At 37.7% G+C, this 20338-nt stretch overlaps 1 protein-coding gene across 1 annotated transcript; it reads left to right on the top strand.

The window, feature by feature from the left end:
* Positions 1-2567: 2567 nt before the first annotated feature.
* On the top strand, positions 2568-17510 carry LOC147915719 (serotriflin-like). Its single transcript, XM_087437880.1, has 8 exons — positions 2568-2692; positions 5276-5334; positions 9109-9228; positions 12684-12774; positions 13943-14088; positions 14982-15076; positions 15874-15962; positions 17122-17510. The coding sequence occupies exons 2-8, from the start codon at positions 5281-5283 to the stop codon at positions 17247-17249; spliced, it is 723 nt and encodes a 240-aa protein (XP_087294006.1). The 5' UTR covers positions 2568-2692; positions 5276-5280; the 3' UTR covers positions 17250-17510.
* Positions 17511-20338: the final 2828 nt, after the last annotated feature.

Here is a 20338-nt window from a genome sequence, read left to right as displayed (position 1 = left end):
TCAGCCCTGAGCTAACATCCATACTAATCCTCCTCTTTTTGCTGAGGAAGACTGGCTCTGAGCTAACATCCATTTCCAATCCTCCTCCCTCCGTTTTTTTTCCCCCAAAGCCCCAGTAGATAGTTGTATGTCATAGTTGCACATCCTTCTAGTTGCAGTATGTGGGACGTGGCCTCAGCATGGCTGGAGAAGCGGTGCGTGGGTGTGTGCCCAGGATCCGAACCCAGGCCGCCAGTAGTGGAGTGCTCGCGCTTAACCGCTAAGCCACAGGGCCGGCCCTACCTCTTTTTCTTTTTCTTTTTTTGCTGAGGAAGATTCGCCGTGAGCTAACATCTGTTGCCAATCTTCCTCTTTTTGCTTGAGGAACATTCACCCTGAGCTAACATCTGTGCCAATCTTCCTCTGTTTTGTATGTGGGTCACTGCCATGGCATAGCCACCGACAAGTGGTATAGGTTCGCACTCAGGAATCAAACCCAGGCCGCCGAAGTGGAGCGCACCAAACTTAACCACTAGGCCATGGGGCCAGTCCCACAATTTACCTCTTTTTATGTTGTATTTGTTACGTATTTGTTAACAATTTATAGTAGCTATAGTGTTTTTACTACTCTTTTCCTTTAACTTTTATACTATAGTTGAGTGGTTAGCACATCATTCTAATATAGAGTTACATTTTTCTAAGTCTGACTGTATATTTTTCACCTTTACCAGTGTATTGTGTACTTTCATATGTTTTCATGTCACTGATTAGCATCTTTCCATTTCAGCTTGAAGAACTCCTTTCAGCATTTCTTGTATGCAGATCTAATGGTGGTGAACTCCCTCAGCTTTTGTATGTCTGGGAAAGCCTTTATTTCTCCTTTATATCTGAAGGATAACTTTCCCAGAGAAAGTATTCTTGGCTAGCAATTTTTATCTTTCAACATTTTGAATATGTCATTCCATTTTCTCCTGGCCTGTAGAGTTTCTGCTGAGAAATCTGCTGATAGTGTAATGGGGGTTCCTTTGTAGATTACATTTTTTTCCCAGGTGGGTGCCTTTAGGATTCTTTCTTTATCATTGATTTTTGACAGTTTCATTATAATGTATCTTGGAGAAGGTCTTTCTGCATTGGAATAATAAGATGTTCTATTAGTTTCATGGATGTATAAGTCCAAGTCTTTCTCCAGGTTTGGGAAGTTCTCAGCTATTGTTTTTTTAAATATACTTTCTGCCTGCCTGTTTCTTTTATCCTTCTAGAATCCCAATTATTCTGATATTTATGTCTCTGATGGAATCTAATAACTCTGGTAGGCTTTCTCACTCTTTTTAATCTTGATTTCCTTTTCTCTTATAACTGTATAATCTCAAAATTCCTATCCTCCAAGTCATTTGTTCTTTCTTCCATTTGGTCTTCCCTGCTGTGGATGCTCTTTATTGCATTCTTCAGCTCATTTGTTGATTTCTTCAGCTCCAGAATTTCTGTTTGTTTCCCTTTGGTAAAGAACTCATTTTCTTCATATGTTATTCCTGATTTCATTGAATTATCTTTCTGAGTTTTCTTGTAACCCACTGAGTTTCTTCATAACAGCTATTTTTAATTCTTTATCAGTTATATCACAATATTCCATGTCTTTGAGGTCAATTGCTGAAGAATTATTATTTCTTTTTGTGATTCCATTTTACTTTGATTTTTCATATTACTTGTAGTTATGCATGTCTGCTTTCCCTTTGAAGTTGCAGACGTCTCTTCAACTCTGCCCATTGCCTTCAGCAGATGGAATTTTATTTCTATGGTTTTATTATTATCTGAGGTGGGGTTTTTTTCTGTTTGTGAAAATGTATCTGTTGCACTTTTCTTGTTTCCTCTTGTGGGTGAATTTTTAATCTTTAGTGTCTACTCCGGTTCTTACAATTCACCAAGCGGGCTATTGGAAACCTCTTTTGTTTTCCAGAAGGTGGCGCTATAGCTCACCTTTGTAGTTTGCCCCTTGACCATCAACTGCAGCCTGTTTTATTTTTGTGCTACCTGTTTACCAGAGCCCCTTCTCACAGGTGCAGTGGGGAGCTCACACAAGAGGCTGACAGTAGAGTTGGGGGAGATGTGGGTTTAGCACTTGGTGCATTGGGGGTGCCCATGGACCTGGTAGTGAGATCTCCAGGGATGGCACCCCCAGAGGTTTGTGGGTAGACTTTCTGCTGAGCACAATCCCTTTAACACCCTTTGAAATTCTTATCTGCCTCTTTCCCAATGTCCTCTCTCCCTGCAGGCAAAAGCTCCCACATCACCACTCCAGGTGCTGGGGGTAGAAATAGGTTTCTCCAGCTGCTTTCCGCCCACCTGGGGTAGGCGGGAACCTGTCACACACACGTTCCTTTTCCCCTGCAGGAGAGATCACCTCTGCTGGATAAATCAGCCCCCTACAGTGTTTCCTTGGGGGAAGGGTGGTGCCAGGAAAGTTTCTCTTACCAACTCCACTGTGACCACATTCCTTCTTTTTTTCCTCCAGTGTTGTGCTGGAGTCTCCCTTCGGGAAGGCTAGACTTCTACGTGTTCTCTCTCACGCGTGAGTGCCTGCTCAGGCATAAAAGTCACCTGAGTTTTTGCCCACAGGTGGCAAGAGGAGTCTAGGCAGTTTTGCTGGCTCCACTAGTTCCAGAACTCAGACGGAGCAGACGGAGGCTTGCTTGTCTGTATCTTACCAGCTGCTCTGGTAAGTGAAATTCCTCACTGGACTCTTGGAGTAAAGTCCTAGGTCCCAAAATACCCACAAAGGTGCCTTTGTTTATGTATAGTTGTCTAATTTGTTGATTAAAAAGGGGCATTAAGGAGGAACATCTTATGCCACCAGGTTGCTATCACTTCTTCTACATATACTTCTTTCTATACTCCATAGTATCTTGCTTTGTCCAGTGTTACTAATTAATTAATTAAAAATTAGTGAAATATAATAATAACAATCACTAAGTGGCTACAATATTGCAAGTGCTAAGTGTTTTAAATGAATTAACATTTAATAATAACCCTAACTGCTCATGGTTATTAATATTACCCCATTTTGCAGGTGAGAAAATTGAGGCACAAAGAAACTGTATCACTTGCTTAAGTTTTCTCAGCTAGTGAGTGGTGAAGTTGGGATAGGAACAAGGGTGACTGGCTCCAGAGTCCACCCCCTAAAACACTATGTGGCTGCCTTTCCAACCTAAATTAATGCTGTCTTGGAGGAAAACTATTTTTTAATGAATGCATGAGAAATTAACAGTTTTCAGAACAAATTTATTACATATGTAAAACTCATTTTTCCCCTTTTGATGTATTTGAGAGATCTTTTCTTTCAGTAAATTGTGATACTATATTTCTAGAAAATTATTAGAACATATTATTTTAATATGGTGGCATTTGATAATAAAAATAAGGTAAAATTAATTTCCTATGTTCATTAAATCTCATATTAGATCGTACGATTAATTTTAATATGGGAACATAATGTGGGATTTTTTTTAATATGTATTATATAATCCTTAGACTACACAAGGACAGTTTACTGAATGTTAATTAGTGAGTAATTCCATGGAATGCTATTGAGAAAAAAATACATACATTTCTACCGAGCTAAATTGTATTACACTCTCTAGACCATTTTAGTCAAGCTTAAGCCTTCCCTAACCCATCATTACTAAGACTATTAAACCTAATTATAGAAGAATTGCAATTATTAACTGAATTCTTCTTTAGAATTCAATAATGGACTTATTTAGCACTGAAGCTGGTGATAAGATCTTTAAGGGGAGGTTTTCACCATAGCATATTACTACTGCCTTGCACAATTTAGAGTAACCAAACAGGAAAGAGAAGTGATTTGTGTTCCATACATATACTGCTGTGCTGAAGAACAAAATAAGTTCGCCTCTCTTTGGACATAGAAACACCCTGTCCTTCCCATCTGCTCATCTCAGGTAAAACATTTGCTGCATTATTTAATAGTAAGAGCTATCTATGGTGGAAGGAAAAACTTTTATAGTCTTTAACTTTATTATCAACTTTACTACTAGTAGATGGGAGTGTATTAATTATTAGGATTTATTTCAAATATTTTTTCAGCATTGCCTTGGTCCAATATACCAAATAAAGCAAAAGATGAATCATTCATGGAATATTGTGTTTGTATTTGACGTAACACTTTTTAATGGAGAGTAGAGATAAACTGTAGTACCCTCAGGGCAAAGCTACCAGGGAACTGAGGATACTCAAAACCATGTCATACATCAATTGATTGAAGGACGCAGGCTGTCCAACTTTTCAAACAGGAGCCCTAATGGGACAATGATAGGCAACTTTAGTAGCTAATGGTCATAAAGAAGAATTAGTGCAAAATGTAATGGAAAAAAGATGTTGTTTTTTTTTTTTTAAAGTAAATTCCACCTCCTTTTTTTATTTATTTATTTATTTATTTATTTATTTATTTATTTATTTTCCCCCAAAGCCCCAGTAGATAGTTGTATGTCATAGCTGCACGTCCTTCTAGTTGCTGTATGTGGGACGCGGCCTCAGCATGGCCGGAGAAGCAGTGAGTCGGTATGCGCCCGGGATCCGAAACCGGGCCGCTAGCAGTGGAGCGCACGCACTTAACCGCTAAGCCATGGGGCCGGCCCGAAAAAAGGTGTTTTAAGAAGTAACTTTTAAAATAAAAGAGAATTATTATAAAATTAACACTTGGCAATTGTTTAATAATAATAATAATAGTAGAGAATTATATGAACTAAGAGTAAGAGTGTAATGGAACTATAAATCCATCATTCTTTGCAGATATCCGCTGTTATCACTTTGGTGTACAATCTTGCCAATCTGCAACTTGCCTTTTTCCAGTGGTACATTAAAGATTATCATGATCAAGAGAGAAATTTTTTAAAACAAGGTTTTAAACTAATTTCCTTACAATTGGAGATGCTCATCAGTGATATGAATTATTACAGATCAAAATTTTACTTTTCATCTTTGATTAGGTCTCAAATTCTTGTCCTTTTAAAGGTATTAAGAAAAATTGCTTCTATATTCCTAAGTTCCAACCTAGGAATGGGTAACACCAGAGTGAAGCCTGCATTTTTAGCTAAAGGATGAGGTTGATTTTTATTAAGAAAAACTATCCATGTGACCAAGAAAATCTGTTCTCATAAAAAAGTTGCAAATTCCACAAAAAGTTATATGAGTCCATTCCTTAAAATTGTAATAATATTTTTCATAAAGTAAGCTGTTTTTACGTACTGATAAATCTCATAAATGCTTCATTTCTTCTCAGGGACAATGGTGTTGGTTGGCATATGCTTCATGATACTGCTGCAACATGCTGCAGGAATGGTAAGGATCTGACTTATAAGATAGATTTTAAGCTCTACTAATAGCGCTGCCTTACCGATACCTCACAGTGAATGTTATACAGACAAAGATGATAGTTGCAAATCTCCTGGGATGCGGAGCAAAACGAAACATTCTCTGGTCATATAATGCACTTGGTTCTCACCAATGCGTATCTTTACAGTAATCAGTAACTTTTTTACCGATTAACACTACTGAGCAATAGACAGTGGGTCAGCAATGAGCATCGGATGTGAAGTATAGCATGAATCAGAAGCATAAATTAACTCACCACTTGCCTTACAGAAATTCATTTTTATCATGAGTAAGTTATTCAGTTGAAGAATTTAACATACGCTTGAAGATTTAGTTTCTAGACCCACAAAAGTATGTATTTGCTGTTACAAAGCCCTAAACAAAAACAGTTCAAAAACACAACTATAATTTTGGCTTCCAAAGTTTAACTCAACCCATTTCAATTTAGTTCAATTCAACAACCACTTATTTAGTATCTACTATACCAGACATACCATACCAGACATTGTGGTAAATGCTAGGGATAGAGCGATAAATAAGATTAACATGGAACTGCCCACATAACACTTCAGAGTAGTAGAGGACTTATGAGTCAACAGGCAATTTGAAAAGTATGAAAAGTACATTGTGAAAGCAAATATGGAGTTTCAAAGAATATTATTACTGAACATTTGCTATTTTTAAAAAATTCTAAGCACTCTGTATTTATCATCTCATTTAGTCCTCATGATAATACAATTAGTAGGATTTAGACCAGTGAAGAGAGAAGTTAGAGATGGAGAAGGGCAAGTATTTGAGGAAAAGTTTACATCAGGTCTGAAGTGTAATGGATGAGAGAGAGAGTACGAGAGTTTGAGCAGAAGCCAGTTGAGAGCAGGAAGAAGTAAGAGAACGTCACGTTTGGTGGTGTTAGAATTGATGAACTGTGGGACGAGGCTGGAGTAGTAGGAAGAGGCTCCAGTCTTATGAGCCCTAAGCAAAAAGGAAGTGTTTGAATGAGAGAGTGACACAGTTGGATTTGCATTTCGGAAAGATCACCCTATCCTGTGGCAGGCGGCAAGACAGGAGGCAAGGAGACAAGTTGGGAACTTGCTCAGTAATGTAGGTGAAAAACTTTGACAGTGGCCTGTACTTGATTATGGGAATGAGGCTCTACTTCCAAAGTAGAAGCTACAGGACTTAGAGATTGGTTAGACATAAGATGTGAGGAGAGGGTGGCAACATCTGGTTTGTATCACTGGGTGGCTGGCGATGCCATTCACTAGAATAGGGGGCACCTGATGATGCTTAGGCACTGAGATGAGCCAAGGATGGATTCATCTGGGGCAGGTAGGTTTCAGGTGAGGCATGAATGAGCTCTGAGCTGGAGATAGAGGTTTGGGGATCATCAGCATGTAAGTGGCACTGAAACTGCAAAAGTGGAAAATGTATAAAGTGAAAAGGGAAAGGGTCCTAGGAAAGTACACTGAAGAATACCAAGATTTAAGGGTGAGCCAAAGGAAGCTAAGCTGAAAAGAAAGGATACTGAGAAAGAAGAAGAAATAGGAACATCACAAAGCCCAGGGGAAAGTGATTCAAGAAGAAAGGTGCATGCAGCATTTCCCAATGCTACTGTGACAAGTGATATAAGGAATGAAAAGTTTCCATTATGTTTACCACTGATGAGGTTGTGATGGTCTTGGCAAGGGCCAAAAGAAGGAGCACAGTAGGTTGAGAAGCAAGTGGAAAATGAGCAATTAGAGAAAGATACCAGCTTTTAGAAAAGTAACACATTTCCCTCTCCTTGCCAAAAAAGGAAACTCAATCCAGAAATGAAAGATCTGTCCTGTAAGTTTCTACTTCCTCTTACCCTCCTTGACTATAAGAACAAGTAGGTTAGGCTGTGTACCCGTAAGGTAATTTTATACCCTTGAAGCTTAGTGATTATTATAACTTGATGTCTGTATTTATTTAAAAGGATAGTGTGTTGGACTTCTAAAGAACTGACGCTTTTAACAGACTGGAAAGTTATTTGAGGAAAACAAAAAGAAGAAAGTGTCTTCCATATTTCTCAAAAGAAGATAAGGAAAAACAAGTTTTCCATAGTTAGATACCATCTTTGCCAACCATGTAGGTAGATTAGTATCAAGACATGGGAAGAAGAATTTTAGCTAAAGTTTAGAAGTGCTATTTCCTAAGTGATCATTGCATTCTAGGAAAGACTCTAGGATTTATTTTGTGTCAAAAGAATTTGTTCACGTTTTGGCTTTTTTGCTCACTGGTTTTGTAAGTTTAGATAGGAGATTTTTAACATGTTTAATTTCCAGGGTCCTCGTCTATAAAATGGGCATAGAGTTTTAGTCAATGTAGCCATTTATTCTGAGTAATGTCCATTACGGAGCGGTTTCACTTATGTATTGCAAATGATTGCCGCCAAGGCTTTAGCTAACACCTCCATCATGTCACATAATTACTATTTCTTTTTTCAAGACAAATGTTTGAAATGAATGGGCTTTAATGAGGTGATATTTACAGAGGAAGGAACAGGGTTAAAGGAAAAAAGAGATCAGCGGCAGTGGAAAGCCTTCCCACTGCTAGGCCTGAGGGACTGAAGGAGGAAATAATGTTATAGAGTTTGGAGTCAAAACTGTGAGATCAAGAATGGAGGTATCTACTCCCAGAGATGGAGTGCAAAAGTAGGAAGGGGACTGGCAAGAAATCCCCTGATGCTACCCACTCCCAACCCTCTATTTTCCTACCAGTGCCTCCCTCTGACTCAATCCATCCAGAAACCCTGAGATGAGGGAGCCCAGGTGGTGCAGGCCAGAAGAGTCAGCTTCAGGCCACAGGGCGGGGCAGAGAACGACAGACAGTACGCAGGTTGGGCGGTACAGCAAATAGAGAAGAACCAGCACAGCGTCTACTAAATGATTTCTGAGGTTTCTTTCAGGTTCAATAGTCCATAATTTTTCATGAGTAATTTTTCCATTTTTTAAAAATATATTGCCTTCTAATAACGCTCTTATTAAGACAGAAAAGGACAATCGACAATTTCTGAGGTTGGTTTAAATATAAGTATGCACACAACTCATAATCTTTATAAGATACTCAATGTAGCAGGCAGACACACCCCAGAATGCCACTCATATTTTTTAATCTAAATAACGTCTGGATATACTATAGCCTTCTTATATTTCACTATTTCTTTTTAAGCTTGAAATTCTCTGTATTTTGTGTAGATATTTCTTGCTGAATATCATATGGCTCAAACTCTATTTTGAGTAAAAGGTTGGAACTATTTTTTGTTCTATTGGAATTTTCTGGTACTAATTAGGCTGATGATGAGGGCTTTAAATTCTTGCATGTTATGAGATAGGATCATGTGTAAATAGGTCTTATAGATCAAATTAATCTATTGTTGAAGGCATAAAATGGTGATATTCAAAAGGACAAGCCCAAATTCCCCACAACAATTTTATGAGTTAGACTATTTATTGATTCTTAAAGCATGGTCCCTGAGAACTTGTTGGAAATGCAAATTCTCTGGCCCCACCCAGGCTTCCTGAATCAGAAACTCTGGAGGTGGAGCCCCATAATCTGTATTTTAACAAGCCGTGTAGGTGAGTTTGATGCTAAAGTTGGAGAACACAAAACTAAACATTTTTATTAACTTCCACATTGAAACAAAGCAATTGTAGTTCTATTACTTTGATTTTCAATATTGTAACATTGTCCTCACTAACTTTTTGCTTCATTTTAAAGTCAAATATCTCAGTTTCCTCTTTATCGACTCATCATCTATCAATCCAAATGGAGATTATTAATACGCACAATGACATGAGAAGGATGGTAAAACCCACTGCTTCCAACATGCTCAAAATGGTAAGTCATGTCTTGTTGATGGATCATCATCAACTAGCATTTGACCATTTAGCAATGGACATTAAACCAGGATCTACATACGTAAAATACTCTAATCTGTTATTTCACTAGAAAGTTGACATATTGGCTGGTAGTTAAATGCAGCATACTGCATTTGAACTGAAGAACATGTTGACTATCAGTGGAGCATGGAGGTATAAGGAATGGGCAGACGACGTAGAAGAAACCCTATTAATTACATAACTTGAATGATTAGATGCCAAACTGCAAATTAAAACAAACTATATAATAAAATATGGTGCATAGGTCTGGAAAATGGGAGTCCCACTGTACAGATTTGGACAACACATTAATAGAAGGAGCATATACAGGAGATGTTGATTAGCATGGTGTGGAGCCTGGAAACCAAAACACCATGCAATAGGAGATATTTGAACTAAATAAAGAATATCCCGGGAGGATATCATAGTTGACTCTAGGCTAATTACTTAATCTGGAAGAGCCTCAACTTTCTTGGCTATTAGCGGAAATGATAATTTAAACTTTGCTCCATCTTTGTGAGGAGTATTAGAGAAATATTAATGTGAATAAAATGCCAGGGACATAGAGGATACAAAATAAAAATTAGTCCCTGTTTCTCTTCCCAATTCAAGTATTTAAAGTGTCATCACATGACAAATGAATTAGATTTGTTCTGAATTTTCTCAAAGGGCTGAGCTAGAATCAACAAATCATAGGTATTTGGAAGCCATACTATACCTCAATAGATTAAAAAAATCTATTTAGCAAGTAGTGCTACAATGAGCTGTCTTAAAAGGTACTGAGCATATATTTCAATTATCCGAAAAATGAGTATTTTTTGGAGGGGATTTCTATAATAAATGGGAAGTAGAATCTGTTATCTTTCTAGTTCATTCCATTTCTGAGACTCTATGACAGTTGGTGCTCAATCTAGGCTATAAGAAGGAATTTTTCTACTGAGCCTTAGTTTAGCTTCACTTGGGCCAAATGTAGAGAATAAATACCTCTCGACCATAATAAGAAATTGACATTGCCTTCCCAAAGATAGATAAGTCTGCTCTATTCTGAGCGTTTCCTCTCATCCTGGATCGGAACTTGTTTTTTCTTCCTTTAAAGTAATGTCTAGCTGCCTCGCAGCGCGGGGTCTCCCGGGCCGCTCCCGCCCTCCGCGCGGACCGGAGGTGGCGCCGCAGGGCCTGGGCCGGGCGCGGGGGCGGGCCCGGTGGGACCTGGGCGAGAAGCAGGAGAAGCACAGGTGAGACACACACCTGGACGAGGAGTACGCAGAGCAGCCCCTGAAGCTCGTCCTCAAAGTGGGAGGGAGCGCAGTCACCGAGCTCTCCCCGGGCAGCTCCGGGCGCGAGTCAAGCCTCTTGCAAGATAAAAACGATGCGACAAACACCAGGACAGAAAGCGGAAAAAGAGAAAGAAAGGAGAGAAGCAGGTTCCAGAGGAAGGGGAGAAAACGAAGATGAGTGAAAGAGGGTAAAAAGAAGCGAGATCCGGACCGTGCGAAGAATGAGGCCGAAAAAGAGCTCCAGTGTCAGTCCCCGGGAAGAAAAGACTTGCCTCCTGAGAAGACCCGCAAGCTCTTGAGCCAAACCAGTGGAACAGACAGCCCTTCAAGAAGTTTTGAATCCACTGATGAGACAATGACAGAGAAGAGACCCCAGTGCTTTCTTGTCATTTCTTGTGACTGATTTTATTGCTCCCCGTGGCAACTCCTTGATCGTTAAACACCCAGTGGATTTTAGTACCGTGAAAGGAAAGATCCAGAGCAATGACTACCAGTCCATAGAAAAACTAAAGGATAACTTCAAACTCATGTGTACTAACGCTGTGCTTTACAACAAACCAGAAACCGTTTATTATAAAGCTGCAAAGAAGCTGTTGCACTCAGGGATGAAAATTCTTAGCCAGATCTCTTCCTGTTGAGGAGCCCTACCCACCCTGTGTTATAGCGTCCTGTTCACTGGTCTCTCCAACCTCGATGGGAGGGAGCCTTACAACAGTGATTCTTAAGTCTTAAATTTAGACCTTCTCAGTTAACTCTTCTAATAGCAGTGCTCCCAAGAGAGCCCAGCACACCCTTCCGTGAATGTGTCTTTTAAAAGATAGCTGTTTTTGAATGTTCATTGTAAAGATTGTAAAGCAGTCATCATTTTTTTTCAGTTACACACCAATAGTGGCTGTTAGTAGACATGTTATTTTTATAAAGAATGGACATATGTAGAATCCCTCTTTTAGTCTCCTAAATAAATACTAGAATGCTGCATTATAGTACAAGCAGTACTATTTGTAGCGTAGTTGTTTAGGAATGAAACTAATCAAGGTACAAGTCCTGGCTCTGCCATTGAGATGCTGTGTGACCTTAGGCAGGCCATATAACCTTTCTCAGTCTTTTTCTGGACATGTAAAATGGGATAATGATAGTACTTACCTCACAGAATTATAGCTGGTACGTGGGCAAGCACTCAATAAATGTTAGCCATGATTAATGGCAAAGAATCAAACCCTTTTAGTCATTTAATATTGTAAAATTGAGGATTGATAAAAAGTATGCTGATTTGGAGACATTTGAATTACCAAAAAAGAAAAGACATTGCTTTCAAAGAAAAATTAATTAAACGCGACTTTTTCCTGTGACTTGTGTCAAAACTTAGAAAATTTCTCTGAGTTATTTTAATTTTGTGCATGTTATGTTAAAAAAAATCCCAGTATATTCTTAATGTGGGTTCTGCTTTATAAAATTCTAGAGTGGAAATAAAAAGATTACTGAGAAAAAAATAAAAATAAAACAATAATGTCTAGCAAGCTTCGCGTAACTTGTCTGAATTATAATACCAAATCCCTGTTTGCCTTGATTTTCCTAGTTTTTTTGTATTTTTGTATATGAGATAAGTGCGAGCATTTATTTTTCCATACATTTTGTCCTTCACACTGTTACATTTCATTTAGTACAACACAAACTGACCAATGCTTGCTATAGCCTCTGACAGTATATTAATGTATGAAGACTACTGCAAATGCAATAGACGTTTTGGGGGAAAAAACAGCACTTACTTAGTCTCATTTCTAATTAAATGCCATAGCCCCAAGCTAGTAAAAAAAGAAGGAAAAAAATTATCACCTGTGATTGTCTATCTAAAGAGCATGCCTTGGTTTTGAAATGTTTATTTTGCTGCTAAGAAGCTGGATGGCTATTTTTTTTCCTAAAATATTTAATCTGTGACCCCATATAGAAAGATACTTCCTGGTAATTAATCATTTAGGAAAGCAAGAAATGTATCTTTTGTAAGAATAATGGAAAAATAAGAAATAACTGGAAAATAATTCATCAAATAGGCATTTGTTTTAAATGTAATCATCTACATCCCCATTATCTCATGAAAGCTTCCTATTTTCATTTCCAAATGTTTTTTGTTTATTTCAAGACATGGAATCACGAAGCTGCAAAGAATGCTGAAAAGTGGGCAAAGAAATGCACCATGGCTCATAGTTCTTCATCTAAACGAAAAATTAGCTGTAAGTCAAACTTCTCCAATGAATAATGTGTCATTTTATAAAAACTAAAAATTAACTAAAAATCAGTGAAGTAGACAGACATGGCAGCTTGGGAATGCTGATCTAGTTTTTGTTGGTTGGTTTTAACTTTATCACACATCCCTGCGCACACATACCTTGCTTCCCTTCTTACTGTCCTTCCCTCTCTTTTTTTAAACTCTTGTCCTAAAATCTCATTACTCCTGCTACTCCAAGACAAATAGGTAAAATGGATCTGAGTTAATGGTCAAAGGCAAAAGCTATGAGAGAGGAAAACAACAAAAAAATTGTTTTAAGTATTTATTTCCTAAGTTAAGTCAATTTAGATACTCATGATCTTTATTTAGCCACATGCCAAGGTTATTCTTGAAATCTAAAAAATCTCCCACTTAATGCAGTGTGGTCAAAGTTACCAGACCACAAGTTTCTGGTGAAAATAATTATTTCTTTTAGTATAACTTTTCAGAACATAAGTGTAAATGGTGTTAATGGAGAACTGAATCTCTACCCAACTTCCAAAGGCCTCAGTTCACTCCACTCTGCCTGTGCATTCTACTCCGACCTGTCTTACTCAATTTTACTAGTATCTGGTCAGCCTCCTCATCATCACACACATGCCGTTGTCACTCCTGCATCCATGGCTTTAATGTCATCATTTTCCCACTGGACATCCCATCTTCTGTCTGATCTCTTTGCTGTCTGCTTCACATGAGCTCCCCTTATGTCCTCAGCTGAAGCGCCAAGGATTAAAATTATGTCTGAAACTTTTTTTAATATCCCCTATATGCATATTATGAAGGCATAGCAGATAAAAAATACTTGCCAATTGACAGTGTTTATCAGTTTACTAGTGTTACCAAAATGATGACTGTGATTGCGTCAAGCTACATCATAATCACTTTGAAAATGAATTATTGTTTACCTTTAAAAAAGAGCTATTCATAGATGGCAGAAAAAGTGACTTCAATTCACAGAGCCGAGCTTTTGAAATTAGATATCTCTCATAGGTCAGTCAGTGAAAGATGACTGCACATCCTTGGGAGGTGATATTGATCACAAAAACTAAAGTATAATATTTTAATAGTTTTCAATGAGAATTCTTCACAAGTACTGGTTTAACTATTGGTTCATTGTTTTTTCTAATTGTTAGTTGCTGGCTGCGGGGAGAATATACTCATCTCCAGTCGTATCAAATCATGGCCAGATGCAATCTATTATTTTTACAAGGAACTTAAATACTTTAAATATGGATTTGGACGTACTCGAGCAAATGCTAAAATAGGCCATTACACCCAGGTAAAAATGAAATGACAAAAGCTTAATGTGTTTTGTCCTCTACCACCCCAGAATTACTTTTTCTCCTCAGTTTATCCTGGAAATGCCAAGCACACGTCTGAACTATGCAATCTATATGTGAGCATGAAACTGCCCTACGTTATAAAGTATGTGCTACCCATTAATATATATAAGCATCAATCTATTATCTCTTGGATACCCACAAACACTCATCTGGTCACTGTGATCTTGATTTACCACAATGGATTCTTTTAAATGATAGTTCTGGAAATAAAGTGATGAAATGACTTCAATTATATTTAAGCAACACTTTATATGACCTTTATACGAAAGTCTTGAGCTCTTTTCTCTGGGCCAGTCACAGGACAAAATGCTAAGGAGAAAAATAATATATATATTATTTTTATATGATATACTCTTATATATGTAATTGTTAAAATTGTTGAATAAATCATTTTTTGTATTATATAAAAACTAAAGAAAAGTTATATTGGGACACCTGAGATTATCTGCACTAAAACACAAGGACAACAAGATTTTTTCTTATTTTTCCTGCAAAAATCAAATTGCTTTTGGGTGACTTTACCCTCATTGCCCAACACCCCATTGTCTACATATTTATGAATTTGGGGATGATTCATTGTTATAAGAAAGATATCATGAATGCATAAAGCTTCCTTTGATGTTAAATGAAGCCCCCTAGTTGGAAGACATATTTAAAAAGAATAATCATCAAGTTTAAATGGAAATTTAAAAAATCTGAAGCCAATATTTTTCAGCTTTTAAAATTCCCGTCATTGATAACTTCTATTAAGCAATTTAGAAACAAAAAAGCGAACAGTGTGGACACTATAAATTTAATTAAAATGACTTTTTAAACTTTTCACTTCCAGGTTGTTTGGCCCACTTCCCACCAGCTTGGCTGTGCGTTAGCCTACTGTCCACATAAGAACTTGAAGTATTACTATGTTTGCCAATATTGCCCCGGGTAAGTACAGTACAAGGGATCATTTTTGGCATATGATAGGCCAAGTGGCCTGCGCCTTGAGCTATAATCCAACCCCTTTCATCAATCTGAGGTTATAGAGTAGCTTCATGGAGAGCTTTGAAGGTGGGTCTTAAAGAATAGAGAGAATTGGGAAAGACAGGAAACAACAAGCAGTGCATTCTAAGGGATGATAAAGACATGGGGATATCAATAACATGGTGTATAGAGAATGGGCTCTGTGGTCCACAAGGTTCAAGTACAAACATTGGCTCTGCCACTTACTAGTTGTGTGGCCTTCAGTTCACCAATAACTTAACAACTTGGAGCTCCTTTTTTCTTATCTATAAAGAGGCAGTAGCAATACATTTCTTGTAGGGGTTTTCTAAGGATTAAATATGATAAGCTATGTTAAGTACCTACCATAGTTCATGGCACAAAACAGATTCTCAATGAAAGCAATTCATCTAATAAAACATCTTATTCTGTGAGATGCTAATACAAAAAATTCTTAGGAACCTTACTACAAACCTGTCTTCCGGCTACATATGCCTTTGGTCCCCTGTAAAGGCAGTGGGAGTAAAGGCAATAAAGTAGGAGAAAGAACACTATCTCCTTTCTTCTGCATCTAGTTAAATACTACCAATTTACCTTGAAATTGTCTTTGTGTCCATCTTTCAGAAATTTCTCCCTCCCTTTTCTAAGCTCCTGTGACTCTTGCTATATATTCCACTCACATGGCATGATCACATATTCCTTAATGTTGTCACTAATTCTGTCTTCAAAAATTCCATTGCCAGGGGAAACTATGTGAAAACCATGAAGACCCCATATAAAAAAGGAGAACCGTGTGGAGACTGCCCTCATCATTGTGATGATGGGCTTTGCAGTAAGTAATATCCATTCTGCATCTTTACGTGGTGATGTCCACATGGGCAATGACCTTACTGAGGATGGCAGTCTCAGATTCTATCCTGACGTATGTATGTCCCCATTCTGCTTCTGGATCCTCCTTTTCCTACTTCAGTGTTTTTGATCTCAGCAATAAACACAGATCTAAAAATGAAATGGTAAGTTCAGCTACCATTTGAGAGTAGTGATGACTAAAATAAGATGGGCATGGAGGTAATCATGCAGAGCAAAGTTAACCCAAGCCATAGTGGAGATGAAGTTTCCCTTTAAGTCCTTCTAGTCAGCTAGCGCCTTCTTTTTCTCAGGGAGGGAAAAGGCAAAAGTATAGAAACTAACCGACTCTACAGTCTTGGATAGGGTCAGGCCTGATTTGCTTCTGCCCCTAAAAAAAAAAGGGAATATAAGAAAGAGAAACTTAATGTTGTGCTCCACAGTATGGCCACCACTTCCCTCTCTCTCTCTCTCTCTCTCTCTCTCACACACACACACTCACACACTCACAACTCACACACACTCTGCCAACTACATCACTTGATTTCTCCCTAACAGCTGCATTTCATTGGAAGCAGGCACCTGAAAAGAAGAATTTGGGGCTATTTTAAGAAAATGTTGAAGGTTCCAGCTAGTCTTCTGTTAATCCCCAGACACCACATACACACGTAAATACACGCACCAGAGCCAGTGCTAACAGAGGACGATATTCCTTCGTGTGGTTTGTTGAATGGAATGGAGGCTGGATTTGTCTTCCCTGTTTGGTACCCTTGTGCCTTTGTATAATCCATTCATCACGCAAGCAGACATGACAGCACACAGACGCACACACATACATACACACTGGGCTAAATAAGTAGCACCTGAAATATATTGGTAATTGAATTTATTTCGGTTACTGTGCATCTTATTGGTACAGGATAGGGAAATTTATTTGATTTCATAAAGCTCTGAGTGTGTAAACTCTACATCTGCTCCATCAGGTATGTCTGTTAAGCCGTTTAAGACTATTACTCTTATGTATGCTGTGAGCTTTGAATAATAGAATAGAGAGTAAATGGATTTTCCCTGAGATAATATAGTTTTGGATAACTAATAGTTTAATCCAAGAAGCAGCATTTTATTTGCCTTTTATTTCATTTTAGCCAATCCCTGCATGCATGTGAATAAGTACTCGAATTGTGACAACTTGGTCAGAAAACACGGCTGTGATACAAAAGACATGATAGAAAGCTGCCCGGCTACCTGCAAATGCCCAACAGAAATAAGATAGAACATTGTTTAATGCCGCTGTTTCTTCTCAAGAGCAACCTGACTCCACTTAAAAACAAAATTACTGTAAAAATTTCGGGTCTTGCTTTATCAGTTCACACATGTTTGAAAAAGTCTTCTATTGAATATATTCTCTTTCAGCAATTAAATTTGATAATATCTTAATTTTAAAAAGTAATAAAAACAATAAATTTAGTAACTGTGAAATATAGATAAAAATGTAATGCTGAATCTAATAAATTATTTTGTCATCATAGTTGATAATGTGCTTTAAGCTTTTGTGTAACTCTTATGAATAAATGTGTTCAAATTTTTTTAAAACAGAGGGTTCAGAAATCCTTTTTTTCACTAAGGCATTAAAAAAAAATGCACTGATGATGATATGCACCTGCATTCTTGAAGAGCTCCGTTCTGGCCGGCATCTCTAGGCCAGAGCTGACAGGGCCGGATGCTGATCTCACTGATAATTAAAAATATATACGTATTATATTACGTATATATAAGTCTGTTGGCAGAAACATGAAAAAAGTTTCCATAGTGATAATTCACATACACTTACCCAGTTACTGGACCTAAACCAATTCATAGATTTTTGCCTCCCCAATTGAAGGGGAGGCCACATCGCTAGAGAAGGGACCCAGCAGTGCAGTCATAAATGTATTCCGTGAAGCCTTCTCTCAAAGAAACCTGGGGCCATTTATCAAGGTGACTGACACTGAGGAGTGGAAAAAACTTTTTTGTGGTTTATTAGATACTGACTTAAAACTAATACTGATCTCCAAAGACTTGAAATACCACCATAGTACGTGGATCAGAATGGAACTTATAAAAGTCAAGACAATGAAGTCATGGCCCAAGTGCCTCTCAGATTAGCTACAGTAGGACTGCAGACTGATCTTATGGTTAATTCTCCATGTCCAAGCTACAGAGTAGAAATCAATACACGTAAAAATTCTTAAAATCTCCACATTTGTTCTCTGACCCAAAGATTAACAGCTATCATGGTAAAAAGTGCCAAGTGGAAGCCCCTAAAACTACCCTTCACTCCTAACAAGATCATAAATCCAAAATAAGTTCAAATGATTTGGGTATTGCAGAAATTTGTGTTACAATCAAGACAAAAAGTTCAGAGGTGGTAATTGTGTCCACATCCCTATTTAACTTGTCCATTTTGCTAGTGAAAAAGCAAGATGCTTTATGGACAATAACTGTAGACAATTGCAAACTTAATGATATGGTGGTACCACTCACAACTGTGATTCTGCATATTAAATCTTTATTTTATTTTCTTTGTGAGGAAGATCAGCCCTGAGCTAACATCCATGCTAATCCTCCTCTTTTTGCTGAGGAAGACCAGCTCTGAGCTAACATCCATTGCCAATCCTCCTCCTTTTTTTCCCCAAAGCCCCAGTAGATAGTTGTATGTCACAGTTGCACATCCTTCTATTTGCTGTATGTGGGACGCGGCCTCAGCATGGCCGGAGAAGCGGTGCATTGGTGCGCGCCTGGGATCCGAACCTGGGCCACCAGTAGCGGAGCACGCGCACTTAACTGCTAAGCCACGGGGCCGGCCCTGCATATTAAATCTTTATTAGAGAAAATCAACAGGTTGCCTGGCACCAGGAATATATTTATAGTCTTACAATTGCTTTTCTCCTAAGACAATCAGCAAAGATAATTAGAGACAGTATCCCTTTATAGAGTAAGGAAACTATCTAGTCTACTCTCCCCATAGTGCTTCTACTAGCACCTTATTCATGTAATACCTTATTTATTCCCATAGTATACCACACTACTATTTTAATAGCTTTGGCAAAAAGGATAAGGTTTTGTACATACTAGTTTTTATGAAATATTTCAGACATGGTGTAGAGATTAATATAATGAACATCCATATATTCACCTGCCAGCTTAAGAAACAAAATAATTTGTAGATTTGAAACTCCCTGTAAGTCTCCCTTATTCTTCCTGTCTGTATCTTGGATTTGTTGCTTATCATGCCCATGAATATTGCAACATCGTTTTTCCACATATGTACCCCTAGACGTATTTAGTACAGTTTTTCATATCTTCAAATCTTATGTAAATGCTAGCACACTGTACAAACCATCTATAGCTTGTCTTTTTATCTCAGTATGTTTTGAAGATTTATTCATTCTGAGACTATCAAGCATACACAGTAATTAACATAATATTAGGGAATATTAGAGAAAGATACTGGTATAGATGCATCAACAATGTTGTCTTGAGTTGGTCCTGGTTTTCTATTGTTTCATTCTTATCACTTAATGACAAACTACTGATAATGTTGTTTCCTTTTGTTTTGTTACTCTACTTTGTTGTGGGATATTTGGTTAACATTACAGTATGTGTTATTGTATTTTGGATTTTTGGACTATATTTTTCTAATATCTAGAATTAAAGACATAAATGTACTGTGGTTCAAATATTTCCAGAGTAGATACGTAAATAATGTACACAATATTTGTCTGGACTATGATCATTGTTATTGGTGATTTATTTTTTCCATGGGTGAGTAGCGGAGAATTATCGTGATGGATTGAATACAGATTTTTACTGCCACTCCCGCCCAGAACCCCATTAATACTTGGGTAAAGAGATAAAAGGGAGGAGCTTCAAAACTTTGGAATCTGGAGACTCATTGGATAAGAGGTAACTGAGTTAGTGGAACAGAAAAAGTTGAACACTAATAGTGGGAAGGCTCAGAAGCAGCTGATTCATGAGGTAGAACCCAAGGAAGCCTCAGGAATGGTAACACCAAGTACTTCTCAAATTGTAGGTGTGAATAGGAATAAAAAAATGAGAATGGGTTGAAAGTCTACCGTTTAGAATAATCCCTCTTCCATTCTAAGCACCCAGGGGACTACCTTTTTCTCCTCCTAATAGAAGACTAAATGTTTACTCTTTGGAGAAAACCCTTCAATTATGTAATACAGCTCAGAAATATGAAGGAAATGAATGATAAATTTAACAACATAAACATTAATCACATAACTCAGTAATAAAAAAATGATATGAAAAAAGATAAGGGATACCTAATAAAATTATATGACCATCAAAGGGATACTT

This window comes from Ceratotherium simum, chromosome 13, assembly GCF_057802395.1.
Source record: "Ceratotherium simum simum isolate JZ-2026a chromosome 13, ASM5780239v1, whole genome shotgun sequence".
In the NCBI taxonomy this organism is placed as follows: domain Eukaryota; kingdom Metazoa; phylum Chordata; class Mammalia; order Perissodactyla; family Rhinocerotidae; genus Ceratotherium; species Ceratotherium simum.
This window is presented reverse-complemented; position numbering and strand designations above follow the sequence as displayed.

Coding starts and splice junctions, on each gene's coding strand:
- LOC147915719 (XM_087437880.1), top strand. CDS start 5,281: ATGGTGTTGGTTGGCATATGCTTCATGATACTGCTGCAACATGCTGCA. Junction 9,229..12,683: donor CTTCCAACATGCTCAAAATG/GTAAGTCATGTC, acceptor GTTTATTTCAAG/ACATGGAATCACGAAGCTGC. Junction 14,089..14,981: donor AAATAGGCCATTACACCCAG/GTAAAAATGAAA, acceptor TTTCACTTCCAG/GTTGTTTGGCCCACTTCCCA.